The sequence below is a fragment of the Anas acuta genome, chromosome 6 (assembly GCF_963932015.1).
Source record: "Anas acuta chromosome 6, bAnaAcu1.1, whole genome shotgun sequence".
NCBI classification, from domain to species: domain Eukaryota; kingdom Metazoa; phylum Chordata; class Aves; order Anseriformes; family Anatidae; genus Anas; species Anas acuta.
Window position 1 is genome coordinate 16,897,654 of NC_088984.1, and position 26,024 is coordinate 16,923,677.

At 38.5% G+C, this 26,024-nt stretch overlaps 1 protein-coding gene across 3 annotated transcripts in view; it reads right to left on the minus strand.

The window, feature by feature from the left end:
* Nucleotides 1–1,653: 1,653 nt before the first annotated feature.
* Nucleotides 1,654–26,024, minus strand: part of PLA2R1 (phospholipase A2 receptor 1) — a 44,581-nt gene continuing 20,210 nt past the window's right edge. For all 3 annotated transcript variants that reach the window (XM_068687660.1, XM_068687661.1, XM_068687658.1), the window contains exons 11-30: nt 24,056–24,225; nt 23,088–23,290; nt 22,659–22,804; nt 22,099–22,183; nt 21,022–21,154; nt 20,544–20,579; nt 19,863–20,020; nt 16,862–16,926; nt 16,388–16,491; nt 14,962–15,104; nt 13,896–14,013; nt 13,027–13,157; nt 12,335–12,479; nt 10,233–10,471; nt 9,543–9,711; nt 7,153–7,293; nt 6,621–6,737; nt 6,026–6,202; nt 5,318–5,347; nt 1,654–5,103 (exon numbers count right to left, since the gene is read on the minus strand). In XM_068687660.1, coding sequence (XP_068543761.1) covers nt 4,889–5,103; nt 5,318–5,347; nt 6,026–6,202; nt 6,621–6,737; nt 7,153–7,293; nt 9,543–9,711; nt 10,233–10,471; nt 12,335–12,479; nt 13,027–13,157; nt 13,896–14,013; nt 14,962–15,104; nt 16,388–16,491; nt 16,862–16,926; nt 19,863–20,020; nt 20,544–20,579; nt 21,022–21,154; nt 22,099–22,183; nt 22,659–22,804; nt 23,088–23,290; nt 24,056–24,225 — 2,725 coding nt within the window. In that variant the 3' untranslated portion in view covers nt 1,654–4,888. The remainder of the gene's footprint in view (nt 5,104–5,317; nt 5,348–6,025; nt 6,203–6,620; nt 6,738–7,152; nt 7,294–9,542; nt 9,712–10,232; nt 10,472–12,334; nt 12,480–13,026; nt 13,158–13,895; nt 14,014–14,961; nt 15,105–16,387; nt 16,492–16,861; nt 16,927–19,862; nt 20,021–20,543; nt 20,580–21,021; nt 21,155–22,098; nt 22,184–22,658; nt 22,805–23,087; nt 23,291–24,055; nt 24,226–26,024) is intronic.

Below are 26,024 nucleotides of genomic sequence, written 5' to 3' on the forward strand. Positions count from 1 at the left end.
CCTGTGACTTTCAGACAGTTTTTTGTCAGCTCTGTGTGTGCCACTACCATCTACTGGCCAGGCTGGGACTGCATTTCCAAGCTCCCTTTCCAATGTTGCTGCATCTGTTGGAGCTCAGCTAACTGCTCCTGCCAGCTCCCCCCACCAGGGCTGCATCAGACTGTCACAGATCAGCACTGCTCTTCGGGGGTTTCAAATCAACACAGCGCTGATCACCAAAGGAAATATTATTCTAGCTCAAGAGGCCTTTTTATTGAGAGTTGAGGATTTTGAACCCAGTTGCTGAATGGGCACAATTTAGCTTTACACCAAAAAAGCCTGCTTATATGTAAATGGCCTGGAGGGAGGGTATGCCATGGATTTCATTACAGGGGATTTATTATTACAGGAGCCTGAGGATGACTGTTATTAAACTAATGGAGGGGCAACAGGATGGAAGAAAAATGTAGGAGGCTAAATTAAATGGGATTTTGTGCTGTGGCACCCTGGGAACCAGAGCTGGTCAAGTCTCACACGGTGTGCAAAGTTGTTCTTCCTTATGCTCCCTCTGGATCGTAGTGCACAGATTTAAAGCAGCCCCACTGTCTCTCTTCACAGAAGTGTGAGCATCTGTGCGAAGGCTGGGGAAGGGAGGAGGCTCCCTGAGCACAGCAGGAGAGCACTGCTCATGAGAGGCACAACTGGAGACAGCTGAGCCTAGGAGTCACGCTGCCCACCTCCTGCCTTGTGCCACAACCATTGCCTGGTCATGCCAGACACGTCCAGCATACATACATTCCTATTGCAGCCTCCTGTCCAGCCAGGATGCAACAAACTCATCAGCATCTCACATCTTTTTCCTCACAGATGCACGGCAAGGACTGCCTAAGGGACCAGGAGGTAAATTCTCTCCCGAACCAGTCTGCAAAAATAAGCATGTTTGTTGCTTGGTTGGTCGGTCTTGTTTTGCTTTTCTCAAAAGGTACTATCTGGCAGACAAGGTTTGTTATACACTGGCCTGAGTACACCCATCTCTGATGGGGATACTCTTCCACTCTTTCCACTCCAAATCATGGGAGCGGTGAAACGTCTAACACTTCCCTCTCAGTAAACACACTCAAAGAAATGGGCACAGCAGAGGAAAATGCAACCTTCACTTGCCTGCTCAGGCTCTGGTGAGCCTGGTTCTTGGACATGGGAAAGACCTCAGTGCCACAGCAGAAGCTACTGCTCTGCAGTCTGTGTACTTCCACCTTGCTCATGGCAGAAGTGAACAGGATCCCACACTACACAGCCTCTGCAACCCAGCAGGGCAATTCCTCCTGCCTGTCACCCCCCTGGAGGAGCCTGGCTCCCCAGCTGCAGGGAACAGGCACTAGGCTGGGAGAATACCCACGCATCACTGATGTGCTCCCCCCCATTGTACCTACTGACAGCGTGTGGCTCCTTCCCCTCCCAGCACCTCCAGGACGCCCTTGTTCATGCCCTGGGGAACACCGGAGCCACCACGCATGTGTTTGGTTCTGCTGGGTCCAGCCAGGTAGGCAGAAAGGAGCCTGCTGCAAGCAGTCCCTCTCTGCCAGGATAACCTGGTGCAAAGCCTGGAAACTGCTGCTAGAAGACACTAAAGCCTGGCAGCTAATTAAAGCTGGGGGAAAGGAAAACTGCAGCACAGAGAGTTATTTTTCACACTTTAATTTTCCAGTTGAAATAATACAGTGAACGTCACTGCCGATAGTATCACAGTCAGCAATCAAAACGTAGGCACCACGTACCCTGATCAGGAACAGGGTAGGAGATCTTGGATTAAGGGAAAACAAATGAGCTATGGTAAAATCCATAGTCACAGAACAACCCAGGTGGGAAGGGACCTCAAAAGATCAGCAGGTTCAAACTGTTATGGCAGAAGGGAACCTAGATGAGATTATCTGGCACCCTGTCCAATCACATCTAGAAAACCTCCAGTGATGTGGGCTCTACCACACCCCTGGGGACGTTGCTCCAGCAAATAATTGTTCTCACCGTAAAAAAAAAAGTTCTTAGATTTACAAGGAATAGAAAGCAATCAGCAGTTACATTCTTGAGTGAATAATACTTGCAATTAGAAAAGTTAAATGATGAAAGATTTTTAAAATAAATATTTACAGGACCGTTCCCTTAGAACTATTTCAAAGCATGAAGAAAACACTGCTTGAACTGTTTTTCCCTTAATGCAAGATCACGTACATCATAGTCTATGTTAATCAACAATCACTATTTTGAGGTTAGGGTTATTTATTATACAACTGCCCTTCAAATATATTAAAAATGATTACAACAGACTTCAAGGAAAATTGATAAAATGCCTATGTCAATTTTTTTTGAAAAAAATATACACCTTCATTAACATCAAAATCTAACAGTATGCTTAACTGGGTAACAATGTAAGAGCCTGATAAATGCACGTCCTCTGAAGTGACCCAGCTTACTGTTGCAAGCAAAAAGCATCCTGCAAGCCACTCTAACTGCTGTAAGAAGGCAGTGTGTACACGTGTCAGTGAATGTGATGAAGGAAAGATGTTGGTTTTAGCTCCTCCAACTGTACTTAAATAGGTGAAATTCTCACGGGGAAGGGAGTGATGGTCACAGTCTTTTATTTTTTTTTAAATGTGAGATACTGCAAAATTAGCCCCATGGAAGCTATCAACAGTTCATACACACAAATAGCGAATGGTCTTGCAACTGCACTCCAAAGCTGCAGTGCACAACCTGTAATAGTGGGCTTCACATACAAGCAGTCCCATACATAAATCTGCAGATCCACAGCCAAGCTTCAAAAACATTCCTGAAGACTAATGGATGGGGTCAAACCACTAGACAAAATATACAGAGAAAAGCTATTCAGCTTTTCTGATAAAAAAAATCTGATGGAAAAATCCCCTGACAGGAAAAAAAAAAAAAAAAAATCAGAATAAGAACATCTAATAGTTACAGCCACAGAAATTTTTTTCAAAAAGTCAGATGAAAATTGTATTGGGATCAAATGCATCTGTAGCCTCCTTGACCACATTTCTTGAATTCTGTAAACCAGCACAGAAATGTTCTATGTATCAAGTAATTAAGAAAAATATAACCCTAGACATAATTATATGACATGAAAAGGCAATTTTTGCAATGTTTATAGAACTGGCCATGTGAAATCCAACTGAAAGGAAGTCATACATTCCTCTGTACGTGCATAAATACTAAATAAAAACACTGCAGTTGGCTTTGGCTGCTTGCTAAACTCTCAAAAATGTGCCTCCATCTTAGGGCTCTTGCAAAATTCTTAGAATGAGTCACCACATAACAAACAAACAAACCGACCCAACAACATGCGCAGCCCTTCACAGCAGCCTTTAGAGATGATTGAAGGCACAATAATTACATGCTGAGGTAACTCTTTGTGACTAACATTTTGTTTTTCCACTCTGCAATAAAAATAATAATAAAAAATCCTCCAAAAGCCATTCAGATATATTCACAGGAGTGGCTGGAGGATTGGGTAGGGTTGTGGGAGTCCCCCAGGGAGTCAGCATGTCCACTTTGGACCACTGTAACCTGAGACTGGGTCTTGCAAAACCACCAGCCTGGGAGGAACAACTGGCCAGTGCAAGCTCACTCCTTCATTAGCACCTTAGTATGATGACTGAAAGTGAAAAGCAGCCTTTTGAGGGTGTGTTTTGGGATTACAGGACTCTCTGACTAGAGAGAGGCGCATCCTTTGGGAACTGCAGATGTGATTCTCCCTCATCTTCTCCCTATGTTTGGAGAGCTGAGTCTCAGAAGAGTGCACATAAATACTGCTTGCAGTAATACTGTAGGTGAACACCAAAGCCATTTATTACTGTAACATTAACAAGACTCATAACAGTATTTTTCTTCAAATGGATATTGTCCCAAAGTGTCTTTAAAAGAGGTTGATGGGATTTGATTTCTGAAATAACCAGGGTGAGAGATCACATTGTTTTCTAACAGAGCACCAGAAGCATCCCTATTGAATATATTAACTTTAGGATGACAAAGTCCATACATCATCTTATCTCTAGCCTAGTATATTTTATAATGTAAACTAGACAAACTACCACAGCTCTGACACTCCCAAATCAAAAGTCACTTCATTTTTCTGCAGGCTTGGAAATCCACCTGGCAAGGATCCAGTGCCTGAAAATTAACTCTTCGTTTTACAGATGCAATGCGTATTAGAAAGAACTAACCAATAATCCTTGGAATAGGTTTCAGAGTTCCTAAATACAAGGACAAATTTTAATGCTGGCTCATGTGCAGCTTCTGCAACATGTAAAAACAAAGCACAAAAGCCCAAACGTTCCTGAAGGAAGAAGCTGCATGGAAATGCCCACTGCTCAGGGGCTCGGACACAATTGTTCCACATGAGGGGTTTGAGGTTTATACTATGGGAGTGTTTTCAGTTCTCAGCTTTTCCCAAAGAAGCCAATTTCTCCACAGTTCTGTGCATCCTCACCAAATTCTGCCACCAAGCCAAAGCAGTCCAAGCACAGCAGCCCCTGCATGCTTCTCGCAAAGCTACAAGGGTTTCTCCAGAATTACGTGCCCTGGGTCACCTGAGAAGGGGCTGCAGACCCTCTGCCACTGAGGAAGGTTGGGCTTGGTGCTGGTGAGATCAGATGTGCCTGGTGCTCAGCTCCTCACAGCTCACCATGAAAACCTTTCAGAAACTTTGCTGCAACAAATTCAAAAAGAAGGGAAGAGCAGTGGCTGCTGCTTCGCTCCTCTCGCCGCTCTTCCAGCAGCATTTAGGTGTCCTTGCTGATGGCAGAGAGAATGAGCTGCAACTGGTTCATGGAAAGAAAAATGCTGTAGGATGTGAAGTGTAACACTGAAGATGTGACTGCTTGTAACTCCCAGTGGATTAATTGTCATCTCTCTCAAAATCAGAAATGAGGATGCTTTCTTCCAAAGCAGGAACGTCTGCATTAATCTGTGGGAAATAGGCATTTCTAATCCACAGTATCCTGCTGAAGAGTCTGTTGTTCTGTTTGTACAGGCACCACAAAAAAATTGAAATGGCAGCCAGCATCACCAATGTTACAAGAACAGCCAGAGCTGCAAGCCCAGGGTATGATGCTGAAATGGAAGAACAGAGATTGTTATTATGTAAATATAGTTTCATTTATGAGTTATTTTAAATACAAAAATACAAATATTTTATGTAAAACACTCTTCATATGCATTTTAAATCACAGGCTTAACAGTTAAAAAAAAGTAATCTCACAAAATATCAACCCAAAACATATTATTACTCCTTATAAAAATTAAGAAAGGATCAGAAGGAACTTACATTTTTCAGAGGGTGCTGTTGCATCAATATCTGAAATAGAATCCAGAACAGTTAGAAAACTATCGACAGAACTAACAAAAATTAGTATATGCACTCAGCATAACATTGACACTCAGAAGTGTCACACAATCTGCCCCAAAACATACAAGAGCAGGCTGTTCTTTGTTTAACTTTACTCATGTCAATAGGATTACAACAGGCCAAGTTAAACATGACCAAATCTGTTACCTAGAATATCTTAAGTTCAGCGGAATGTATTAATTGGCATTGTGGCAAGGATGAACAACAGCATTTATGCGCTTTAGAATGTGCAAATACATGAACAGAAGAGTGCAGTGGTGCATTATTTGAGCTATTGGTCCCTGCAGTGATTTTGGCATTTTGGGTGAGCTCTCACAACACTTCAGGTCTCTTGCAGATGTTTTCCCATTGCTCACATCCGTGCAGGTGCACATACTGCAGGGTCTGTGGAGCTCAGCCTGGCTCTCTGTGCACCCATACAAAAGAAAGTCTACTGCAGCATGCAGCAACAAAAAGGCTGAACAGGCTCCTCATAGGGAGGCTACCCTGGCTGGTTTGTTCTTCCACAGATATTTTTTCTAGTACAAAACGACAGAATTATTTAAATGAAAACTAAGAGAAAGTAACAAGGAACACATAAACAATGGTTATAAGGACACGATTGCCTGCTTCTATGAAAGCACGTACCTGCATCCATTTTACATACAAATCCTTTTTTTTCTCTGCACGGAGATATTTGCCATATACCATCTGTGGTCCTCAGGCTGATACAGAAATTTCCTTTGAGATGATCAAATTCAGGCTCTCTGATGCCCCAGTTAGAATAATTTAAGGGAGAGCCATCAGACCAGGAGACTGTCTCATCTAAGGGCAGAAGTTATAAATCATTAGAAAATGTTATCATGCTTTGATAAGCATCTGTGTTTCAGTTGGATTTACCTTCACACACACAAAAAATAATACTGTATTAAAGAAATGCCAGGATTTTTTCTGCTTTGCTATTATAATCCTTTTTTGTTGCTTAAGAATTTAAAAACGTACTACATAGCTGATACAGAAGATAGCCTGTAGTGCTTCTTTAAGAAGCAAATTAAGGCCCTCACACACACGCATATATATTGACTTTTCAGAAACCTATTAAATAACGATTACAGAAAAAAATTGGTACACAATAAACAGGTAATAAACAGTGAAAAAAGTTTCAAAAGATACTACTGCTTTGCATTTAAAAAAATAAAAAATCCGTATTCTTACATTCAGTTCTCTTCCACCCAAAACTTACTATCTGTAACATGCAGGATATTCAACCAAACCATTTGCACAGAATAACCCAAACTGTGCAATTCTTCCAGAATGAAGGTATTTTCATCTTCATCTTGAATAGTCAGAAGATTAGATCCTGTAGATTAAACACAGAACAGATTTTCAAACAATTCCTGAAACTGAAAATTAACATTGCCTTTTAAAAAGTTAATATGAGGAACCTTAATTGAAAAGGTTGAAATGTCTGGTTATACATTATAACTTCTTAAATTTTGCAACTAATGTGAAAATGCTCAGGTTGATATAAAACTCTTTGCACATCATTTTAAAACAATTTTGAAGTGAAGAAATACGTTTTGTGTCTTATTCCAGAAATCAGTATTTTCATGCAGAAAGGAACATTTTTTGATGTATATAGCCTCCAATAAGTTGGCTTATGAGCTCCACTGTTGTTATCTTGCACTAGAGAAAATAGATGCTGTGATTTTCAGAAGAATGGGGGTTTTTACAATATCATGACGACATTTTACAGCTACAAAATAATCACTTACCTTGATTTCTGCAGACTTCATATGCAGTATCAAAACTTGTGCCCTGGAGAACTGTGGTAAAACTGTAGCAACTGTTTTTGAATTTGATCCAGGGAACAGTTTTTTCTGAACAGAAGCCTTTATAGTCAGTGAGTTTCTTCTCTGTGATAGAAATAACAGCACAGCTTTATTGGCACTACAACATACACATTAATATAACATACCACACACTGTTTTGGAATAATGCTAATAAGCATGTTATTCTGTTATGTCTCTATTTTTCAAAGTGAAAATCTAGCAACTGTATACATTTGTATTAGAACTGTAAAGCTGGTTTTATTCCAGCTGAAAATCCTTGAGGGCTTGCACAGTAATAGCAGGATATTTATCTAAACACAGAGTGATGTGCACCGGGAGTTAAGGAGCATCCGGCAGGCACTCTGGGCTGCTCAGCATCTTCGAGGGATTTCCAGGGGCTGCAGAGCTTCTCTCCACAAAGCCACAAAGATAACTGAATGCCAAATACCGTGGCACGGAGGCAGATGAGAGCTTCCCATTGGAGCTTCCCATTGGAGTGCAGCAACCAGCCTCTCCAGTGTACAACATACTGTGCCAAAGAGCCTCCCTGAGTCAGGGCAACTACAATTTGGAGAGCTGAGTGCAGTTCCAGACCTGAATGCTATGTTCAAATGAAGACCAGGTAATTGTGGATGTGGTCTACCTTGACTTCAGCAAGGCTTTTGACACTGTCTCCCACAGCATTCTCCTCAAGAAACTGGCTGCTCTTGGCTTGGACTGGCGCACGCTTCGTTGGGTTAGAAACTGGCTGGATAGCCGGGCCCAAAGAGTTGTGGTGAATGGAGCCAAGTCCAGTTGGAGGCCAGTCACTAGTGGCGTCCCCCAGGGCTCGGTGCTGGGGCCGGTCCTCTTTAACATCTTCATCAATGATCTGGATGACGGCATTGAGTGCACCCTCAGTAAGTTTGCAGATGACACCAAGCTAGGTGCGTGTGTCGATCTGCTCGAGGGTAGGAAGGCTCTGCAGGAGGATCTGGATAGGCTGCACCGATGGGCTGAGGTCAACTGTATGAAGTTCAACAAGGCCAAGTGCCGGGTCCTGCACCTGGGGCGCAATAACCCCAAGCAGAACTACAGGCTGGGAGAGGAATGGTTGGAGAGCTGCCAGGCAGAGAAGGACCTGGGAGTGATGGTGGACAGTCAGCTGAATATGAGCCAGCAGTGTGCTCAGGTGGCCAAGAAGGCCAACGGCATCCTGGCTTGTATCAGAAACACTGTGACCAGCAGGGCTAGGGAGGTGATCGTCCCCCTGTACTCGGCTCTGGTGAGGCCGCACCTCGAGTACTGTGTTCAGTTTTGGGCCCCTCGCTACAAGAAGGACATCGAGGTGCTTGAGCGGGTCCAAAGAAGGGCGACGAAGCTGGTGAGGGGCCTGGAGAGCAAGTCCTATGAGGAGCGGCTGAAGGAGCTGGGCTTGTTCAGCCTAGAGAAGAGGAGGCTCAGGGGTGACCTTATTGCTCTGTATAAGTACATTAAAGGAGGCTGTAGCGAGGTAGGGGTTGGCCTGTTCTCCCATGTGCCTGGTGACAGGACGAGGGGGAATGGGCTAAAGTTACGCCAGGGGAGTTTTAGGTTAGATGTTAGGAAGAATTTCTTTACTGAAAGGGTTGTGAGGCATTGGAACGGGCTGCCCAGGGAGGTGGTGGAGTCACCATCCCTGGAAGTCTTCAAAAGACGTTTAGATGTAGAGCTTAGGGATATGGTTTAGCGGGGACTGTTAGTTTTAGGTCAGAGGTTGGACTCGATGATCTTGAGGTCTCTTCCAACCTAGAAAATTCTGTGATTCTGTGATTCTGTGATTCTGTAATTGGTAGAGCTCTAAGGACACTAAGTGTATTTTAGGATACAGGAAATTATTCTCACCTTTATTTAAAAAGAGAAGTTGCAAAATCTTTTATGTGCAATCAGTGAAGATGTGACTTATTTTTTCACTTTGCACTAAATGCTTCTCTTTTCCCATTTGACAGTTAATTGTAATAAACTGAATTTATTTCCCTTCAAGCTAGTTATTAACAGTCATCATTTTTCTTAGATAATATAGTATTCACTGAAGAGAGAAAGTAATTTTCTTGTTTCTTTCCTATTATGGCAGTTCTCTTTTCATTTTCAGATGGTCTGGACCTGACGGCCAATATTTTATGGGAAAAAAAAGGCTTTGCAAATAGGAGATAACAGCAAGAAAATACCAAAATATATATATATATATATCAGTTTTGAATAAAGTATCAGCATTGCTTAACCTCAAATTGATTTATTTCCTTTCATATGCTTCCACTGCCCCTACACACATTTATATTAAATCTTCGCAGCTGCAAAACTTAACTCCAACTTACTAGGTGGCACATGGCAGACTGCTCCTTGCAGAAGTCGTTCACAGTTTGCGCTCTTCCAGTGCCCCGAGGTATCCATATACACACAGCTGCCAAAGGCCTGGGACTCGTCATCTTCCCAGAAGGTGAACAAGGACCTAGTCCCATCCGACCATTCAAAGTTAAGCCCGTTCTGCCAAACCAAATTTTACATTATTCCTCTGATATACTTTACTGCCATACAAATGCCTTTTCTTCTGGTGGCATCCTCACCAGAGCTCTTTCTACCCCTCCTAGGCTGGGTTATAAACAAATAGCAGTTCCAAAGACCCTCCCAACTTATTTCTAGGAGACCACAAGCTACATCTACCTGGTTCTGTTTGGTGGGTGGGTATTTGGGTCATCAAGTGCAAGTGATTATTGAGCCATAAAGCAGCTCAAAATGAACCATAATTTGAATGTTAACACTACAATATATATTTTTTTTCTTTTTTTTTTTTTTTTTTAAATGTTTTCTATGGCTTTCATTTTTCAGTACTCACTGCATCAAACATCTTTCATTGAATCTACGTATCATGTTGCAAAACGTAGCTAGGGCTCACGCTAGAGTTTCACTTCCAGCTGAAAACTTCACATAACTTCTAGTGAATGATACAGCTTATTAGTTTGCTAATGAAAAAAAAAAATCACATAGACAGTGAATCCATTACGCACATCTGCAGTGAACAGCCCGATCCAGTGGTTGTATCCCAGCCGATTCACAATGACTGTGAGGAACGCTTGGTGATACTGGTCTGCAATGCTGACCAACTCAGCTCCATTTGCCATGCAGGTTTTTAAAGCTGCAGACCATGTAAAATTCCCACGTATTAGGTTGTAAGTTCTGTTTGCGTACTCTAAAGTATCTGGCACCGGGTACATTTCAGATGCGTTGATGACATGCCTGGATGTGTCTGTTATAAACAGTAAAAAGATTATTTTTTTTAAATGGACAGCTTGAACACAGTGGAACAAATAATAAAAGTAAGACTATGCTTAAAAACAAATCTAAAGATTGCAAACTCCTTGATTTCAGGAAGGCACGGCAAACAAAATAGTTGACTACTAGAACAGTATCTGAAATTCGATCATACCACAAAACTCATGACAAGAGTGAACGAATACAATGTGTCCAAAAGAAAAACCTGGATGGAGTTGGTTCCACTGAGCGGACCTTTGAAAGTCTGCAGGAAATCGCATGGGATTTGGCCATATCCCAGATGTGGGCTGCAGCATGCTCTTAACCCTGACTCCTTGCATGTAATTTAAAGCAGTTCTTTCTTGAAGGGTTATTTGTAATCTTTTCCAAGCTCAGTTCACAGCACAGTATGTGGACTCACAAATGATTGTACAGACACAACTGAAGGGATGATGAACAGTTGCTTCGCTAAGATGTGGAGTGTTTATAAATTCAGTTTCCTTTACAGCTAACAGGAGTGTTAACAAGCATCTTAAAGAAGTTAAATGATTATTTGTAATCCACAAATCATTTACAGTTTCAGGTTTCTAAGCAGAACAAGTTCTGCTCTTGAGCTTACTGAAGCGCTCCGTTTTGTTCCAGCTTTCAGTGTGTGTCAATGCTTAAAAAATTAAATTAGGAAATATAACAAAATGCTGACAGAGTCCTAATACGAGCATCACTGTGAGATTAGATCCCAGTTAAGATCTCCCTCATGGAAGCTTCCCTCCTGGACAGCCTTTTAAAGCCATTTCTGCCTGTTTAGAGCAGCAGCATGGGGGTTAAGATAAAAATGTAAACACAAACCAATCAGAGGAGGAAAATGCATTTTTTCTTCCCTATACTGTATGCAAGATTACTCCTGCACTCCCCACAACTGAGCTTTGTAATAAATGATGTCAAACATGGTTATGGTTTGCAAGAGCCACATGTGAGCTCTGCCCAAAGTGTGCTGGTTTACTCTATTTACTCCATTGAGCCTCTTGCGGAGAGCCGCAGGAGCTACTTCCTCTTTAGGGCTTAACTATGAGGTGACAGATAAAGCTGAGCCATCCTAAACAACCACCACATCCAGTACAGCCCCCAGGGGTGCTCCACAAAGGCTCAGATGACAGCCCAGCCCAGGCTTTAGAGTGCACGCTTTGCCACTAGTCCATTTTGGTAACATGCTGTGACAGCAGCACCAGCAATGCCCAGGATATGCTCAGGGTCAGCAGCAGCTCCCACCTGAGAGGCAGCTCTGCTGCTCAGCTCGAGCAAAACCACAGCAAAACAACGTGCATTCCCTGTGAAATCCTGCTGCTTCTGGCAAGTGGACGTTACAGTGACAGAACCAGAAAAGCACAAGAAAAAAAGGCAAGCTACGACTGATCAGCCAATTGGCTTGCACTGTTCACAGAAATACATCTTCTAGAGTCTAGTCTGGTCCGAGATTACAAATCCAACAACAACAAATACTTTCATCCAAATTATCCTGTTTTGCATTTTGTAATTTCATGCTGCTACTCTGCTTACAGTGACAGACAACATGAAATTCCATCTCTAGTCTTAAATCCACAATATGTAGCTCAAAGCTAGGAACAAAATTTAACAGCAAAAATTTTTTTGAGAAATTACTTCAACATCACAGCTATTGATTTATTAAATAGTGTAGAGCTAGTCTGATGAAATACCAAAGTAAAACTACCTTAAAATTCTTTTTTATTCCTGGTTTTATAGACACCTCTAACAAGCTGCTTCTAGATGGAAATAAAGTGAATAAAGTGGAATTCAACACGAGAAAAAATGAGAATAGAAGCAAACCAAAACAAATTCTTACCCTGCTTTTTTTGGCAAACAAACCCATAATTTTTCTCACAGTTTTCTAAGTACCATTTTCCCGTAAAATAAAAATTCGGGCTATTTGATACCAATGTACAAAGTGGAACTTGCTCTTCAACGTTGGCACTATTATAACGCTGTCTCTGCAATCAACACAGAATCTTACATTAATTATAAAAGATACTATGTAAAACAAGACATAATTAATAATTAGCTGAAACTCACTATTATATATATGTAGTTAGGTAGAACAATGAACATTCACATAAATGCTATTTGGCCTCATAGGAAAACATGTTGCAAACTTGCACTGAACAAACTAAAACATTAACCAAAATACTAACTAACTTGGTGTAGAAAATGTACTAAAATATAAAATTCATAATATTATTCATAAACTTTGCTCAGACCTCGTGTAAGATACCAACCATATAATTTAAATCCCAGTGCTTGACTGAAATTGTAAAATAATGGGACTACAGCCATAAATTACATAAATAACTGTCTAGATAGTGCTCTTTTTGCAACCTCTAGCTACACTCATAAAATTGTGCCCACAGTTGTCTGAAGTTGCAGAAGTTAAGAGAAGACTAAGTTGCTGTAACAAGCTTGGCCTTGTCTTTGTGGCATTTGTGATGACTACAGCCAAAACAACAACTCAATGTCCTTAAAACCCTCAGAAGTACTCACATGCACTGCTTGAATTGGAGACCAATTGGAATACATTGGAGGATTTTCATTCACCCACTTTTCATAATCATCACTCTGGAAACCTATCCAAACACTAGTTTTCCGTCCAAATAGATTCATTGTTATGAAAGCTGAAAAATGAAAACAGAAGTAAAATATCAAATACATTAAACTGGTAACCATTTGGTTGAAGTCTCTTCCAACACATTAAAGCACTGAAAAATAAAACTACCAATCAAAGGCATTACCTACTTACTAGAAAGCAGGAACATGAGTGGCATTTCATTGTCATCTAGCTATAAATTCAGTAGCACTAATTAACTTCAGCTGGGTCAAGAGCTAGCCTATTAAGTCTTCTAGAAATTGTGACAGTAGTTCGAACAACTCAAGCTGGAGTACAACTTTATTCAGGGTACTGGATCGTTGAAAAAACTTTTTTCATTTTTGGTGAAAAGAAATATTTCTCAAAGTTAGCCAATTAGATTCTTGCCACCTCCAAACAGAAGGTTTTACAAATGCATGGAATTCAACCACAGATTTTTGTGAATATGGATTTTAAATATTCCTGAATGTGCTAGCATTCACTTCACTAACATTTCCAGCCTAGCACTTTGTGCTATAATATAGATCAGATTTTAAGTAATATTAATGGATAAAAATAAGATTGCTTTGACAACAGTGTGATGTTGTATTCTTTATATTTTGGGAAAACAGGAAAGAAAACACATACTGATCTGCTTAAAGCACTGGAAACCTGAGTGCGATTTGTGTGATCTTTTTTCCTAAATCTGTATCCAAGATTAAACCTTATTAAAGCATCACAGTGAAGATGAAATCTCATTTATTTAAAAATATGTTCAGTATTCTACCTTGTTCCAGTTCATCTTCGAGGGAAGCGAGGGAACCATCATATCTACTGCAGAATGCTTGTGCAGAGTACCAGCTCCTCAGGTGGTCTGGATCCTTTGGAATTTGTATCAAAAAGCACTGTTTCAAAAAAATAAAAGACTTGCTTTGTTTTTCCTCCAGTTTAAACTGCTCACCAGTTATTAAAAGTGCTGGATCCACAGCCTCAGATGATGCCATGTGGTCAGTAGTGTACTACTGCATTTCACATAAAGACACAGGTCTCCTTCCCTGCTTTTCCAGTGTCTAACCTGCCCTGCTGAGAACCCCTGGACACCATCAGGTGGGCTAATTAGGATTTGAATCATTGCCACTGAAACACTACACACACTTTACTGAAACTACCTATTTCATTAGTTTCTGTCCTGTATTGGATCATTTCCACATTCCTGGTATTGGTGTTCAGCTGCACTTAGGCTTGGATTCAAACTGTTTGTTTAAAAATAAATGTAATCTAGGTTAAATTTATCATTATAGTCACTGCATTTTAGCACTGGGATAAGCCTGGATACCTCAGTGCATGTCACCATTAAGGAATGTATGCGTTTAAGAAAAGTCTAATGAATTGACTGCCTTTGAAACTTAGATTTCAAAAAGGCTTCAGTTCATAAGCATCTTTGACAAACAATATTTGAAACCACATCTTTAGGAGGATGACATCCATTGTGTACACCAAGGGGTCAGAGTTCTGTTTTTAGGCCATAACAGAATTGTCATAATGGGAAAAGGCATGGAACAGGCTTTTTGATGGCATATGTATAAATATCCTTAGAAAGCTTTTGCATAAATAAGTATACATTTCCTTGAACTAAAGTAGAATTTAACACCGTATTAAGGCACCTTCTGTGTACAAAGCTACTTAACAGCCATAAACCTTCATATCACCGTGTCAGTATTCATAAACCTAAGGGCCCTGCTTTCAAAAACTAAGAAAGTTTTTAAATACTGAATAATCTTTAAGAAGTCCAATTTCTGTCATAAATATGGAATGCATTTTGAATAGTCAAACAGCAGGAAAAAATGTTTTACTTTGAATCCAAAGTGCAACCAGCCCTTGGGACATATTCCTTGTTGGTTCTGGTCTTTTGGAATCTCTTTCTCAATTTTCCATGCAATTTTACGTTTACAAATACAAGGAAGAGAAACAGTACAGTTTTCATCACCCCAGAGTCCTGTGTAAAAAGAAAAAAAAAAATCAGAGTTCAATATTCACCTGCGAACTGGAAAGAACATTTTTTTAGCTTAGATATTGTTAAGAAGGGTATCCCCTTTATTGGTTGAACATGTCAAGGTCCTACATCAAACACATTTGGACATATCATGTTATAGTACATGTGATGGTCCATGGGGCTCATATTTTTATTCACAGTTTGATTTTATTAAGTTAAACCAATTCCTCTACGCTGAGTCATGTAACATATGCCTATATCATCATTTAAAAAAAAATCAAAAATCAATTATATATAAAAAAAAAAAAAAAAAGAGGAAGCATATAGAAATTACGTCTTCCAGATAAAATAGTTTGACTTCCTTTCATTGAAAATTGTTGGCAAGATGCAGGTATGACATCCAGTGCTGACCTGCTTAGAAGGAAAATAGATTTTTCAGAGGAACACAATGCACTCAACAATTTGTTGACCTGCTCCCATCTGTTGGCCAGCTGATGGGAATGGGCGGGATCCTCTTCCCCCTTTTTTTCTTTTCTTTTCAGTTTTGGCTTTTGGATTACAAGAGTGCAACTGGATCACTTTTTTCAGCTCTTCTCATAAATATAAAGCTGGATATTCTTTTCTTCCAAAGAACCTGACATGTTTACCTTATCATATGACTCACAAATCAGAAAACAGAAACTGAGAAATGATAAAAATCACTGGAACTGGCAACATTTTAATTTATTTTTTATTACAGTAGCAAAAGAAAGATCTATGTGACAATGTAGAGGCTAGCACCATTAGATAACAAAACATGGTACCCAAAATTCTTCAGCAGATTGGCTATGTGATCAAAAATGAGATAGAAACCTGAGTATTTAAAAATGTTTGCTGATATAAAAACAGTTTTTGAAAGTAGGAAAAATTGCAGCTCGGTCCATCTGGCTCTTTTGGTTATGAAAAAAGTGACTGTGAAAACCAGCAACGCATCAACACTTTTTGCTGTGCCATATAATAGATTCTTAAGTAAAACTAAAGATTCAGTATCACTGGGGTATTTATATTTTGACACTAAAATACTAGAACTATTAATATACTTTTAAGCCCCATCACCTTGTCTCTGAGAAAATTCATGATACTTTGCTGCTCTTTTCTTAACCATAGAAACAGCTATGCAATCTATAACCACGTAACAAGATTGTAATACAAACTGCACTTCTTGAAAGCAATTAAAAACATAACCCCCTTTGGAAAATAACAGAATCAATTCACAACTCCTGCAAAACAGGAAATATAAAATGAACCTGTTTGTGATGAAATGAAGCCACATCTTTTCCCTGGTTTATGCAGATCTCGTTCTCTCCCTTCATTCCAGTTCTGATATGTTACTAGTGATTCATCTCTCCAGCTGCACAGAAATGTTAAGAGTGTAGTTACACTTTTCCCTGTCCTGACCTAAAAATACAGCCCCCATTAAAAGTGTTGTAAGTAGATACAGGGTAAAAAGTGCCCATTTATTAACTAAGCGTTAAAACAAACGAAGAATGGGTTGGTAGTCAAGCCTTTGGCTTTCATCTTTTTTACCCCTTTCAGAAGAAATACTGTAACATGGAAATAAATGAAGGGTAATGTATTCTGAATGGTATTTACATGAAAGCCGAAGTTGTCTCTTGAATATCCCACTCAGTCATCAAACAGTTTTAGTCCATCAAACTGAACGGCAGCTTGTAAACAAGACATGCCAAGTACAAATCAGAGCAGCTGAAGCACACGCTTACCGAAATTCATTGCTGGCATTTTCTGCATGCAATCCAATCCACCAGTGAACATCACTATTCGATAGCTACAAAAAAAATAAAAAATGTTTTGCCATATGTTTAACTGTTGTTGCCCTCTCATCAAAGCATTAACAAACTCCTAAAACCAGACCCTGTTTGTATTCAGGCAAATAGCATCTCCTTTTGGGTTCAGATGGAAAAACAGGTGCTGAACCCTGCCTGTGTGAATTTATGGGACTACTTCTGCCTGCCTTCAGCAAGGTTATTCGTCTAAGTAAAGCATGATTTAGCCCTGTTTCCACTGGACTGCTGATGTAACTAGGTTGTCAATTTAAGGAATTTACAGCCTATCTGCCCTGGCAATTACTGTAGTCTTGGTTCAAAACTATAACTTAAGTAATTATCTATTTTTAGTAAAGTACAAATATTTCCTCTGAGCATTAGATAGACCTGATGTTTCCAGTACGCTTTCTAAGAGCATTTACATTACTTCTTATAGCTCGTACAATGGATTCATAGACACACTTTTTGTGTCTATGAAAGGTTCTAGACTTCCAGTCCTAAACGGCAAAGTATTATAGATAATTCACAGAAATAATGTAATTCAAACAACCACTTATTACTGCTGTGCTAACTTGATTCTGATTTAAACTATGAAGAAGCCTTCACTTTCAAGATCAGTCAAAGAGTCACGGTTTGGGGGTCAATGGGAAAGTCAATAAGGAAAAAAAAAAACAAAAAAAAAGGTTATGAATGTTACAGGGCACTGTAAATGTTATCTGGCCATTTGGAAGCATTACTTTTTCTCCAGAAAGAATTTAAGTGCCCTGTGTATTTTGGCAGCCATACAGCCCTTAGAGTTGGTTAGGATTTCATAAGCTAACAGCATATATAGCAATATCAAATTAAAAAAAATAAAAATCAACATTTTGGACAAAGAACAGATTTTAAGTAATGCTGTCTGGTTTGATATTGACTGGGCCCTGAGTTCAGCTTTCTAATCATAGTACTTAGCATACATCACAATTTTTACAGTAGTGAAAAATGTGATTTTAAATCCTGTGTGAAGAAATTGTTACAAAGTTTTCTAATAGCACATACAAATTCTATCCAGACTCCTCATTATTATTTTAGTGATTGCCATCCTTACTCCTGCTTCCACAGAAAATCAGTTGCAAGCATTTAAGGACACACCTGGCTGTATTGCAAAAGTTTAGCCAAAGGCAGCAGGTTTTAAAATAGCTCAATCTGTCATATTCTGAAATGAAGCTTGAAGTTAACCCAATTTCAAATGCAAATGGAGTAAACTTGGCATTCTCACCATCAAATGCTACGATATCCACTACTTCAGTTATGAAGCTGCTTTTGAAAGATCTCTTGTAAGTAAATATGACTTTAAAGAAGCATCCTGGTTAGCCATTTTAAGTGATGTTAAGTTGGAAAAATACATCTTTTTTTACAGCTTTGTCATTTTTGAAGTCACAAGCATACAGTTTTAGATAGGACAGTTATTTCATGACAGCACAGTAGTATCTAGTAGACATGGATGAAGACAGCTATATCAAGTTATGCTGCTCTTCCACAGTAAGCTATTTCTGCCATGAACTGCTGGTTTAGATCCAGTTCACCATGTCTTGATACAAAATCACTTTAGCAAAAGACAAAAATGACACATAACTCACTAGAAACTTAAAATACCATCCTACTAGAGAACAACCGTCCTTGTGTTTTTATTTTATGTTAAAAGCAGAGAAGGCTGTACATAACGCAAGCAAAACTACATAGGCGTAAGTCGAGAGCTTTTCTGGCTCAGCACTAGTTGTTCTAACGATTACACTTTGCTATTCCTTTACATTACAACTGAAGGATTTTGCCTTCAGTAAGGCAGACAGTTTTTCAGTTATTATATGAGGAGTTTTTTTTTGTATTTTCCTTCTTTCATTTTACTGAGAACACCTAAAAGAAAACACACTGTTTCTTGGAAATTCATCTGCTTCTGCAGTTATTCCTCAACCTGTGTTACCTCACTGTAGCTCTACAGAAATTCTGCTTTCCTACAGAGAGGAATTTAGAGCCAGGTTTATATTTTCCATATAAATATGTCCAGTATTGAAGGGGTCTTATTCAAGAGAAACCATACAAAGCTGCAGAAATAGGGGAATGTTGCCCAAGGTGACATACACAGAGGAAAAACTGATGTATTTTCCAAGGTCATAAGAACCCATCACTAGGGTTTGGAGCTCTAGATTAGATTAAGGTGCAGGGAAATCAGTAGTCTGAACTCAGGAAACATTTTGGCCAGCACTGCCCAGGATTAATCTTTCCAATCATGGTGTTAAAGATTCAAACCATGAAGACTGTTTCAAACATCTGGATGTACTGCCCATCTCATGCTAATAATATATATATAATAATGGGACACTGAGGTGTCCCACAGCACTGCTGCTCCCAGACCAGCTGCCAGTCACTGAATGGGAACCAACTGCAATTATGAAGCTGCGTGGGATCAGGAGCAATCATCTGGGTGCAGAACTGGCACATGAACAACTGAGGAGCCATGAGGGGCAAGCATGAACTCAGCTCAGCTGTGTTAGTATCTGCATCCCCTTGGTCGCAGAGGGGTGGAAGCAGAAAAAGATAAGCGGGACATGCATGTGAGACGTCTTTCTCTTACACGAATTCATGTCTACCTAATTACTTTCATAACTTTGGGACAGACAACTGTTTTTTGATCCTTTTACAACTCTTGAGGGAGACAGACCTGCTCATTAGCACAATGATTATGCAGATTCTGAAATGTCACTGACTTCTTTAGCTAAGCAGGGCCCCAAGGAGGGATGTGAAAAATAAAGACAGACAGAAAATTGTTTCTAAAGTAAAATGTCTTTTGGATTCTACCTGAAGTAATAGGCAATTAGACTTTCCAAAATATGCAACAGAAAACAGCTAGTAAAAAAAAATAGGGAGAGCACTTATTTGTTAAAATTATAGCCTTTGTTACCTTCTTAATTTTATTTTCAATAAATGCTTGTTCACCAGAAGAATTTATTGTTGCCATTCCACTACGAAGCCACCCACAGATAAACTCATAGGTGTCCCAGTCTGTAGGATTTACGTGGAAAAGATACTCTGCTCCTTGGTAATACGACCATGGTAGTTCTAGAAAATGAGCAGAAGAGTGAGAGCTGTGCAGGCATAAAACCTCACTGGAATTCACGTTCTTTGCAACTCACGTGGCCTGCTTCCAGCCACCTGTCACGGGACAATATTCCACAACTAGCAGCAGAACCGTATTTGACAGATCGAATTATGACAACGAATGGATAATTAGCAATTTTCAGCTTTATATTATATCCTGTGTTAACATAGCAATATTAACAGGGTTGCCTGGACTTTGCAAAAAGGCAATTTTAATGTTATTGAGAGGATATCAAATTCACATGTGTAATACTGGCAATTTTTTTTTTTTATCTAACTTAAGTAGGATCTTACGTTTCAGTGTTCTTAACCAAAAGAGCAGCACATGTTCTTCTGTAGCAACAAGAAGTTCCTACAAAGTTACATAATTTAAATTTTTAGGTTAAAACAGTTTAGTTACTTATTTTTACCAACAGCTTAAATTACATTTTTTAATGATAATATTTCAAGATGTGACAAAAAATTTAAAAAAGGGTTTTCATACCAGCTATGTACCAATCTGGATTCTTTGGTTTAACACCTGCAAAAATACATAAATAAATTAAAACACATCAGATTAAGAATGAGAAGCGATACTGCACTGAAATTACTTTCCCCACATGGTGAGAATTTAATCAAAATGATGAAGAATGTTGCTATTCATGTCCAGGGACAAAAAAAGAAAAAAAAATTGCCACACCTAGCAATCTTAACATTTTTAGCAACTTTTATACATCAGGACTTTGGTTAACTCCTGCTAATTAAATACTAATCATTGCTACCCATTTTTAACCTGCCTGCACAGATAAGTCTTTGTAACTGGCCAACAAACCCTAATGGTTGCATGCAGCTTTGCCATGATTTCATGCAGAAGACCAATAGGGAGATTTGGACAAAAAACAGTCTTTTAGATATTTTTTCTTGTCTCCTCTGAATTACAAGTCAACGGTGTAATATACAACGTATGTTAATTAAAATTTCACCTTTTGGTATTTTGCATATCCATTCACGTTTTTCATTGCAGTGAGCAGGAAAGACTGTTTTATTTACTTTGAACACACCACAGTTTCTTGAATCATCTTCAACATATTTGCTCTCCAAAAATGAAGACACAACCTGCAAACAGCACAGACATTATTTTTAAAGGAAAATTCAAGATAAAGCATTTCAAAATTATTATAATGGAAAAAAAGGAAGGATATGGAGATGTGCTTCATAAAGAAGTAACTTCCAGACTAGGGAACTAGAGGATTACCTAAATTATGGTGGTATAATATTAAAAATGGGATCCATACTAATTTTCTTGCAATGTCCTGTTCAATTTCCTATCTTAAATCAGACTCCACCTTTGTAAAAGAAATTGCATAGCTATGAAACCTAATAGTTTTTTGACATGGCACTGGAACAGTATCCCCAGGGAAGTGGTCATGGCCCCAAGCTTGCCCAGAAGCATTTGGACAACATTCAGTTTCATTTTGGGTGGTGCTGTGTAGAACCAGGAGTTGGACTCAATGATCCTTGTGGGTCCCTTCCAACTCGGGATATTCTAGGATTCTATGATTAGCAGTGGTTGTCCAAGCCCAACAGCCTTTGCTTTGGTTCAGCACCTTACACGACTGAACTTTGCACTCATATTCTGCAATTACTTAAGTAGTGACGGCAGAGCTGGCACCGTTCCTTACGGCTGAAAACTAATTACAGTTCAAAAACTGACCCTTCTGTGTACTCCAAAATCCACATGCTTGTTCAGAAATCTTTTACAATGCAGTGTGACATATCCTGGGCTAACCACAACATGCTTTGCAGGAAAGCACACATCCACAAAACTTTATAATTCTACTAAATTCCTTTTGCAGTTGTACAACCCGTTTGCACAGGCTGTTTTAATAGTAGTATAATGTTAATCCTACTGTAACAATTATTTTAAATTTAGTATGTGGTTGTGAAAAAAGCAGAACTTTCCTGGCCAACATTTGTCAGTTCACACGGCTTATTTTGGGGAACTGATGCACAGATACTACTTGAGAGGTTTCTGAAATATATAGTATACATGTATTTACAGGTGTTCTGTCAGACCACTGCCACGTCCCTCCAGAAAGTGGGTTTCTTTTATTAAATCCAATCCAGAATTGTCTTTCTTCTGTCCTGTGATGGGAGCAGAAAAATACTTCTTACACGCTTTTTCCTTAGCTATTTCACAGATTATTTTTTAATTAGTGCAAATACTCATTCATTTCTTTATCTCAACATATCATACTCTATTACATGTATTTATATTTTAGTATCTAGTTTTGTTTCTAAAATGTCAGGTTGTATTTTAAAGAAGAAAATGTTTAAAGTGGGATCAAATTGCAGAACCTTCAGTTCTACAGTGAATGTTGCTCACAAGACACTTTGACATTAATAGTCATTTGACACGTACTACAAAGATCACCTTCAAAAACAATCACGTTACGGTGTTGGTATTACACTTCTTTTCACCCATTTCTAAATTCATGAGTCAAGAGTAGAGACTTCCTTAGATACTATTAAAGAGCACGGAAGGCCTTAAATCACACATTATTTTTACAGATTAATACATTTAAAATAAATCTTCTTGATGTTAATAAAGTGTACTTACCTATCAAAAATTGTATATAACAAATTGTTTAGAAACGTCTCTTCATAGATATGGGAAAAACTAGCAAGATGTGCTCCAAAATCTTGGCATAATGTTTCTGCTTCATCCCATGTTCTTTTCATCAGAACTTTTTCACTGTGAAATATCTGCAATAAAATAAACACTGTCATAAATGCAGTTGATTTTGGAGAGCAAGTTGTTTCAGAAGCCCATAAAAATCAAATATTATTTGCAGTTTTTCCTATAATAAAGTCTTACACATTTCTAACATAGTTCCAATTGAAGTCTTAAAGACTGTTACTCACTTTAAAATGCAGTGAAGGATGGTAACAGTTAGGTAGAAGAAATGTTTTATCTAAATATTTTTGGAACAGTTTATTCCTACACTGATGCAGAATCTGAGAAACTGAATTCAAGTTTGCCACTTACCTTGTAGCAGTTGAATAGGTTGGCTTCAGACTCCCATCCAAAGTAGCAGGAACTCAGATGTCTTTGAAAAGTAAGTTCAGGTTCTTCATAGGAATTGATTTTTTGCTTGCACAATGACATTGCTTTGAAGTTCCTACAGCTTTTTACCTCCCAATAACCAACAGGGTTCTCTCCGCGCATTGCCACGCATCCTCCAGAATGACCTAAAGCACAGAAGTAAGCATCGAGTGCTGGAATAAAGCACTGGAATTTTGTGAATTTTTGGTGAAATGTCTGTTTTATTGGCATCCGGTTCTATATAAAACCTTGATGGGATTACAAAGATAGCAAGTTCTCTGGTCAGTGACCAGGTTGTAAGCCTGTCTTGGCTGACTTGAGCTTGCAAAATGAACAAAGGATTCCTTTCACAAAATGCAGGTGATAAAATGTGACTTAAAATAGTACTTTAACAAACTGCAGTAGTAAAGCAATAAATGTAGAGTCAAAAACTTGGAAGAAATTAGTGAAATGGCATGTATTTATTTTCATGTCTCCTTCTCAGGTACATTTAAGAGGTTTATGCTTCAAAAGATGAAGAACTTAAATTCTAGTCATCTAAAGAGTCAAAAGCTTGGCAACAACATTGGTGGTCATATTTGAATGTTCAAATGTTCTGTACATTAACCTGCTATTTAATTTTTTCATTTCTATTTTCCTGTAATGTTTTCCTTTGTATTACTATAAAGCAAAAAAAAAAAAAAAAAAATCAAACAAGCAAACTAAGTATCAGCAAACTGAAGAGGAAGAAGAAAAAAAAACCTCCACACAGTGTCCTTATTGTCAGAAATGTACGTAAGACAATCGATACTCTCTTCTTCATATAAAATGCCAAAATGGCAAACCATGTGTAGTGAGTTTTTTGCTCCCCACAAGTAATTTTTGTTTTGTTTTGTTTTTTGGTTTTGTTTTTAAATCAGTGCATTACTCACGTGGCTGATGCTTGTTCCAGTTTGCGTAGCTCACAGAGTGATTCTTCCCATCTGTTGTTAGCCAGAAGTATTCTCCTGTGTTATTAAGGTCTTGCAGACCTATCCAAAAATAAGTTCTCTCAGATTTTACCATGCTACGGATCATGCTGGTGATAAAAGCTTGTTCAAACCTTAACAAAATGATCAGGACAAAAAGCTTGTTAGAATATAGGTCAATTGGTGTTGTGGCAAGTAGGCATCATGAAAAAATGTAATCACCCAAGAATAGAAAAATATCTAAAATGTATTTAATTTTCTTTACAGAATTCTGTGGTAAATTTCACACAAAACTCTGTAGTATAAAGCAAGCATATTTTTTCCTCCTTCTTCTTCCTTTTTATTTTTTGCTCTCCAGCATTTGTGCACATTCAAGGAACCATACATTGAAATCTCTCAATGCTTATGCTACAAAATGTTAAAACAGAATACATTCATGATGAACAGATAAAAGTAAGGAAGTCTTTAAAGTAGAAAAGATAGTAGGGTCACAAAAAGATACAGAATAAAGAAAAGCAAAAGCTTTAGCACAGAAGTATCTTATTAGAACTGGACACACAAAATGGCACTAAAAATCAGAGCTGAAGGATTCAAAGCACCAGCTGTTCCAAGCTGTTTTGACTGCAGAAGCAATTAGTTTTTCCTTCTGAAATTTATTCATTTAGAAACTTAGATGAGACATTTAGATCTTTTTCAAGCAATAATGGTTGCATACAGCAACCCCTTGTCACTTCAATGTAATTTATTCAGATATAATTGGTATAGCATTATACAAAAATGTTTTAGTTTATAAGCACATTTAATCAGCTTATGAAAATATACATGTTAAAGTTCTCAGCTTGATAAAGACTTATAAAACTTCTCTATTTTTTTCCTCCAGATTGTGAAAAGAACTGCTAAATACCGTAAGAATGATGTTAATGTAAAAATCTGAATGTATCTGTAACACTGAGTGACTGAGAACTTCTTTATTTATTTTTTATTTCCTTTGCATGTTCTCTTTTTACATCAACTCGTTCTATCCAATATAATTTTGATGAATGTTTCAGGATCAACACACTGAGCAGTTTTTATATTTGTCACATCAGAGCAACAAAGCTATGCAGTAATTAAAATTTAAGCTAACCTAGCTTCCTTTGTTGCTCCAACATTGGAACTGGAAACTAACGTAATAAACAGTGATGGCTACACCCAGCAAAAATAAAATAAAAACAAGTAAAGAGAAAAACATAGAACACATGCTTCCAGTGATGTGCAGCATGCCCTTAGCTCCCTTTCAAGTTTGAGTTGTAAACACTCAGCTGCCCAGAATTTTTCCTTTATTCTCTTAGTAAGAATTATTGCTGCATTGCAGTATACCATCGTATTTATTTTGCACAATCCTGAAATCACCTAGCAGGCCAAATTTCCATTAATTTAAAACCTTATGTTGGGTAGCCCATGTTTTCCTGAAGTTTCTAGCTATCGCACATCTGATTATGAGTGGTCACAGTGCTTCCCCAGAGTCCTAAAGGGATGGAAGATTTTCTCTTTAAGGCTTTTTTGTTTGTTTTTGTTGTTACTGTTGTGATTTTTTTAAAAAACAAATATGTGTAGATTAAAGCATGCATAATATATATCTATTTGAAATAGCAGTATGTCAAACTAATTGGAATCCAACATATAGGGTAAGTCATAAACAGACCAGAGAAAATCCAAGCATCTGGACATCTGAGGAGAAGAAGGCTTTGCTGAGGCTGGAATATAGGTAGATAGAAAAAAAAGGAAGACAGAGGTCAGATGCTCTTCGAACATATACGCTCTCCCCTGGGTTTGCTGAGGATTCATGTAAAATGTAAAACTAAATAAAAACATTTATAAAACAGTAATTGATTTGGATTAAAATCTTAAAGATTTTGATCACAAAAGTTAAACGCACTGTCATTTTTCAGTA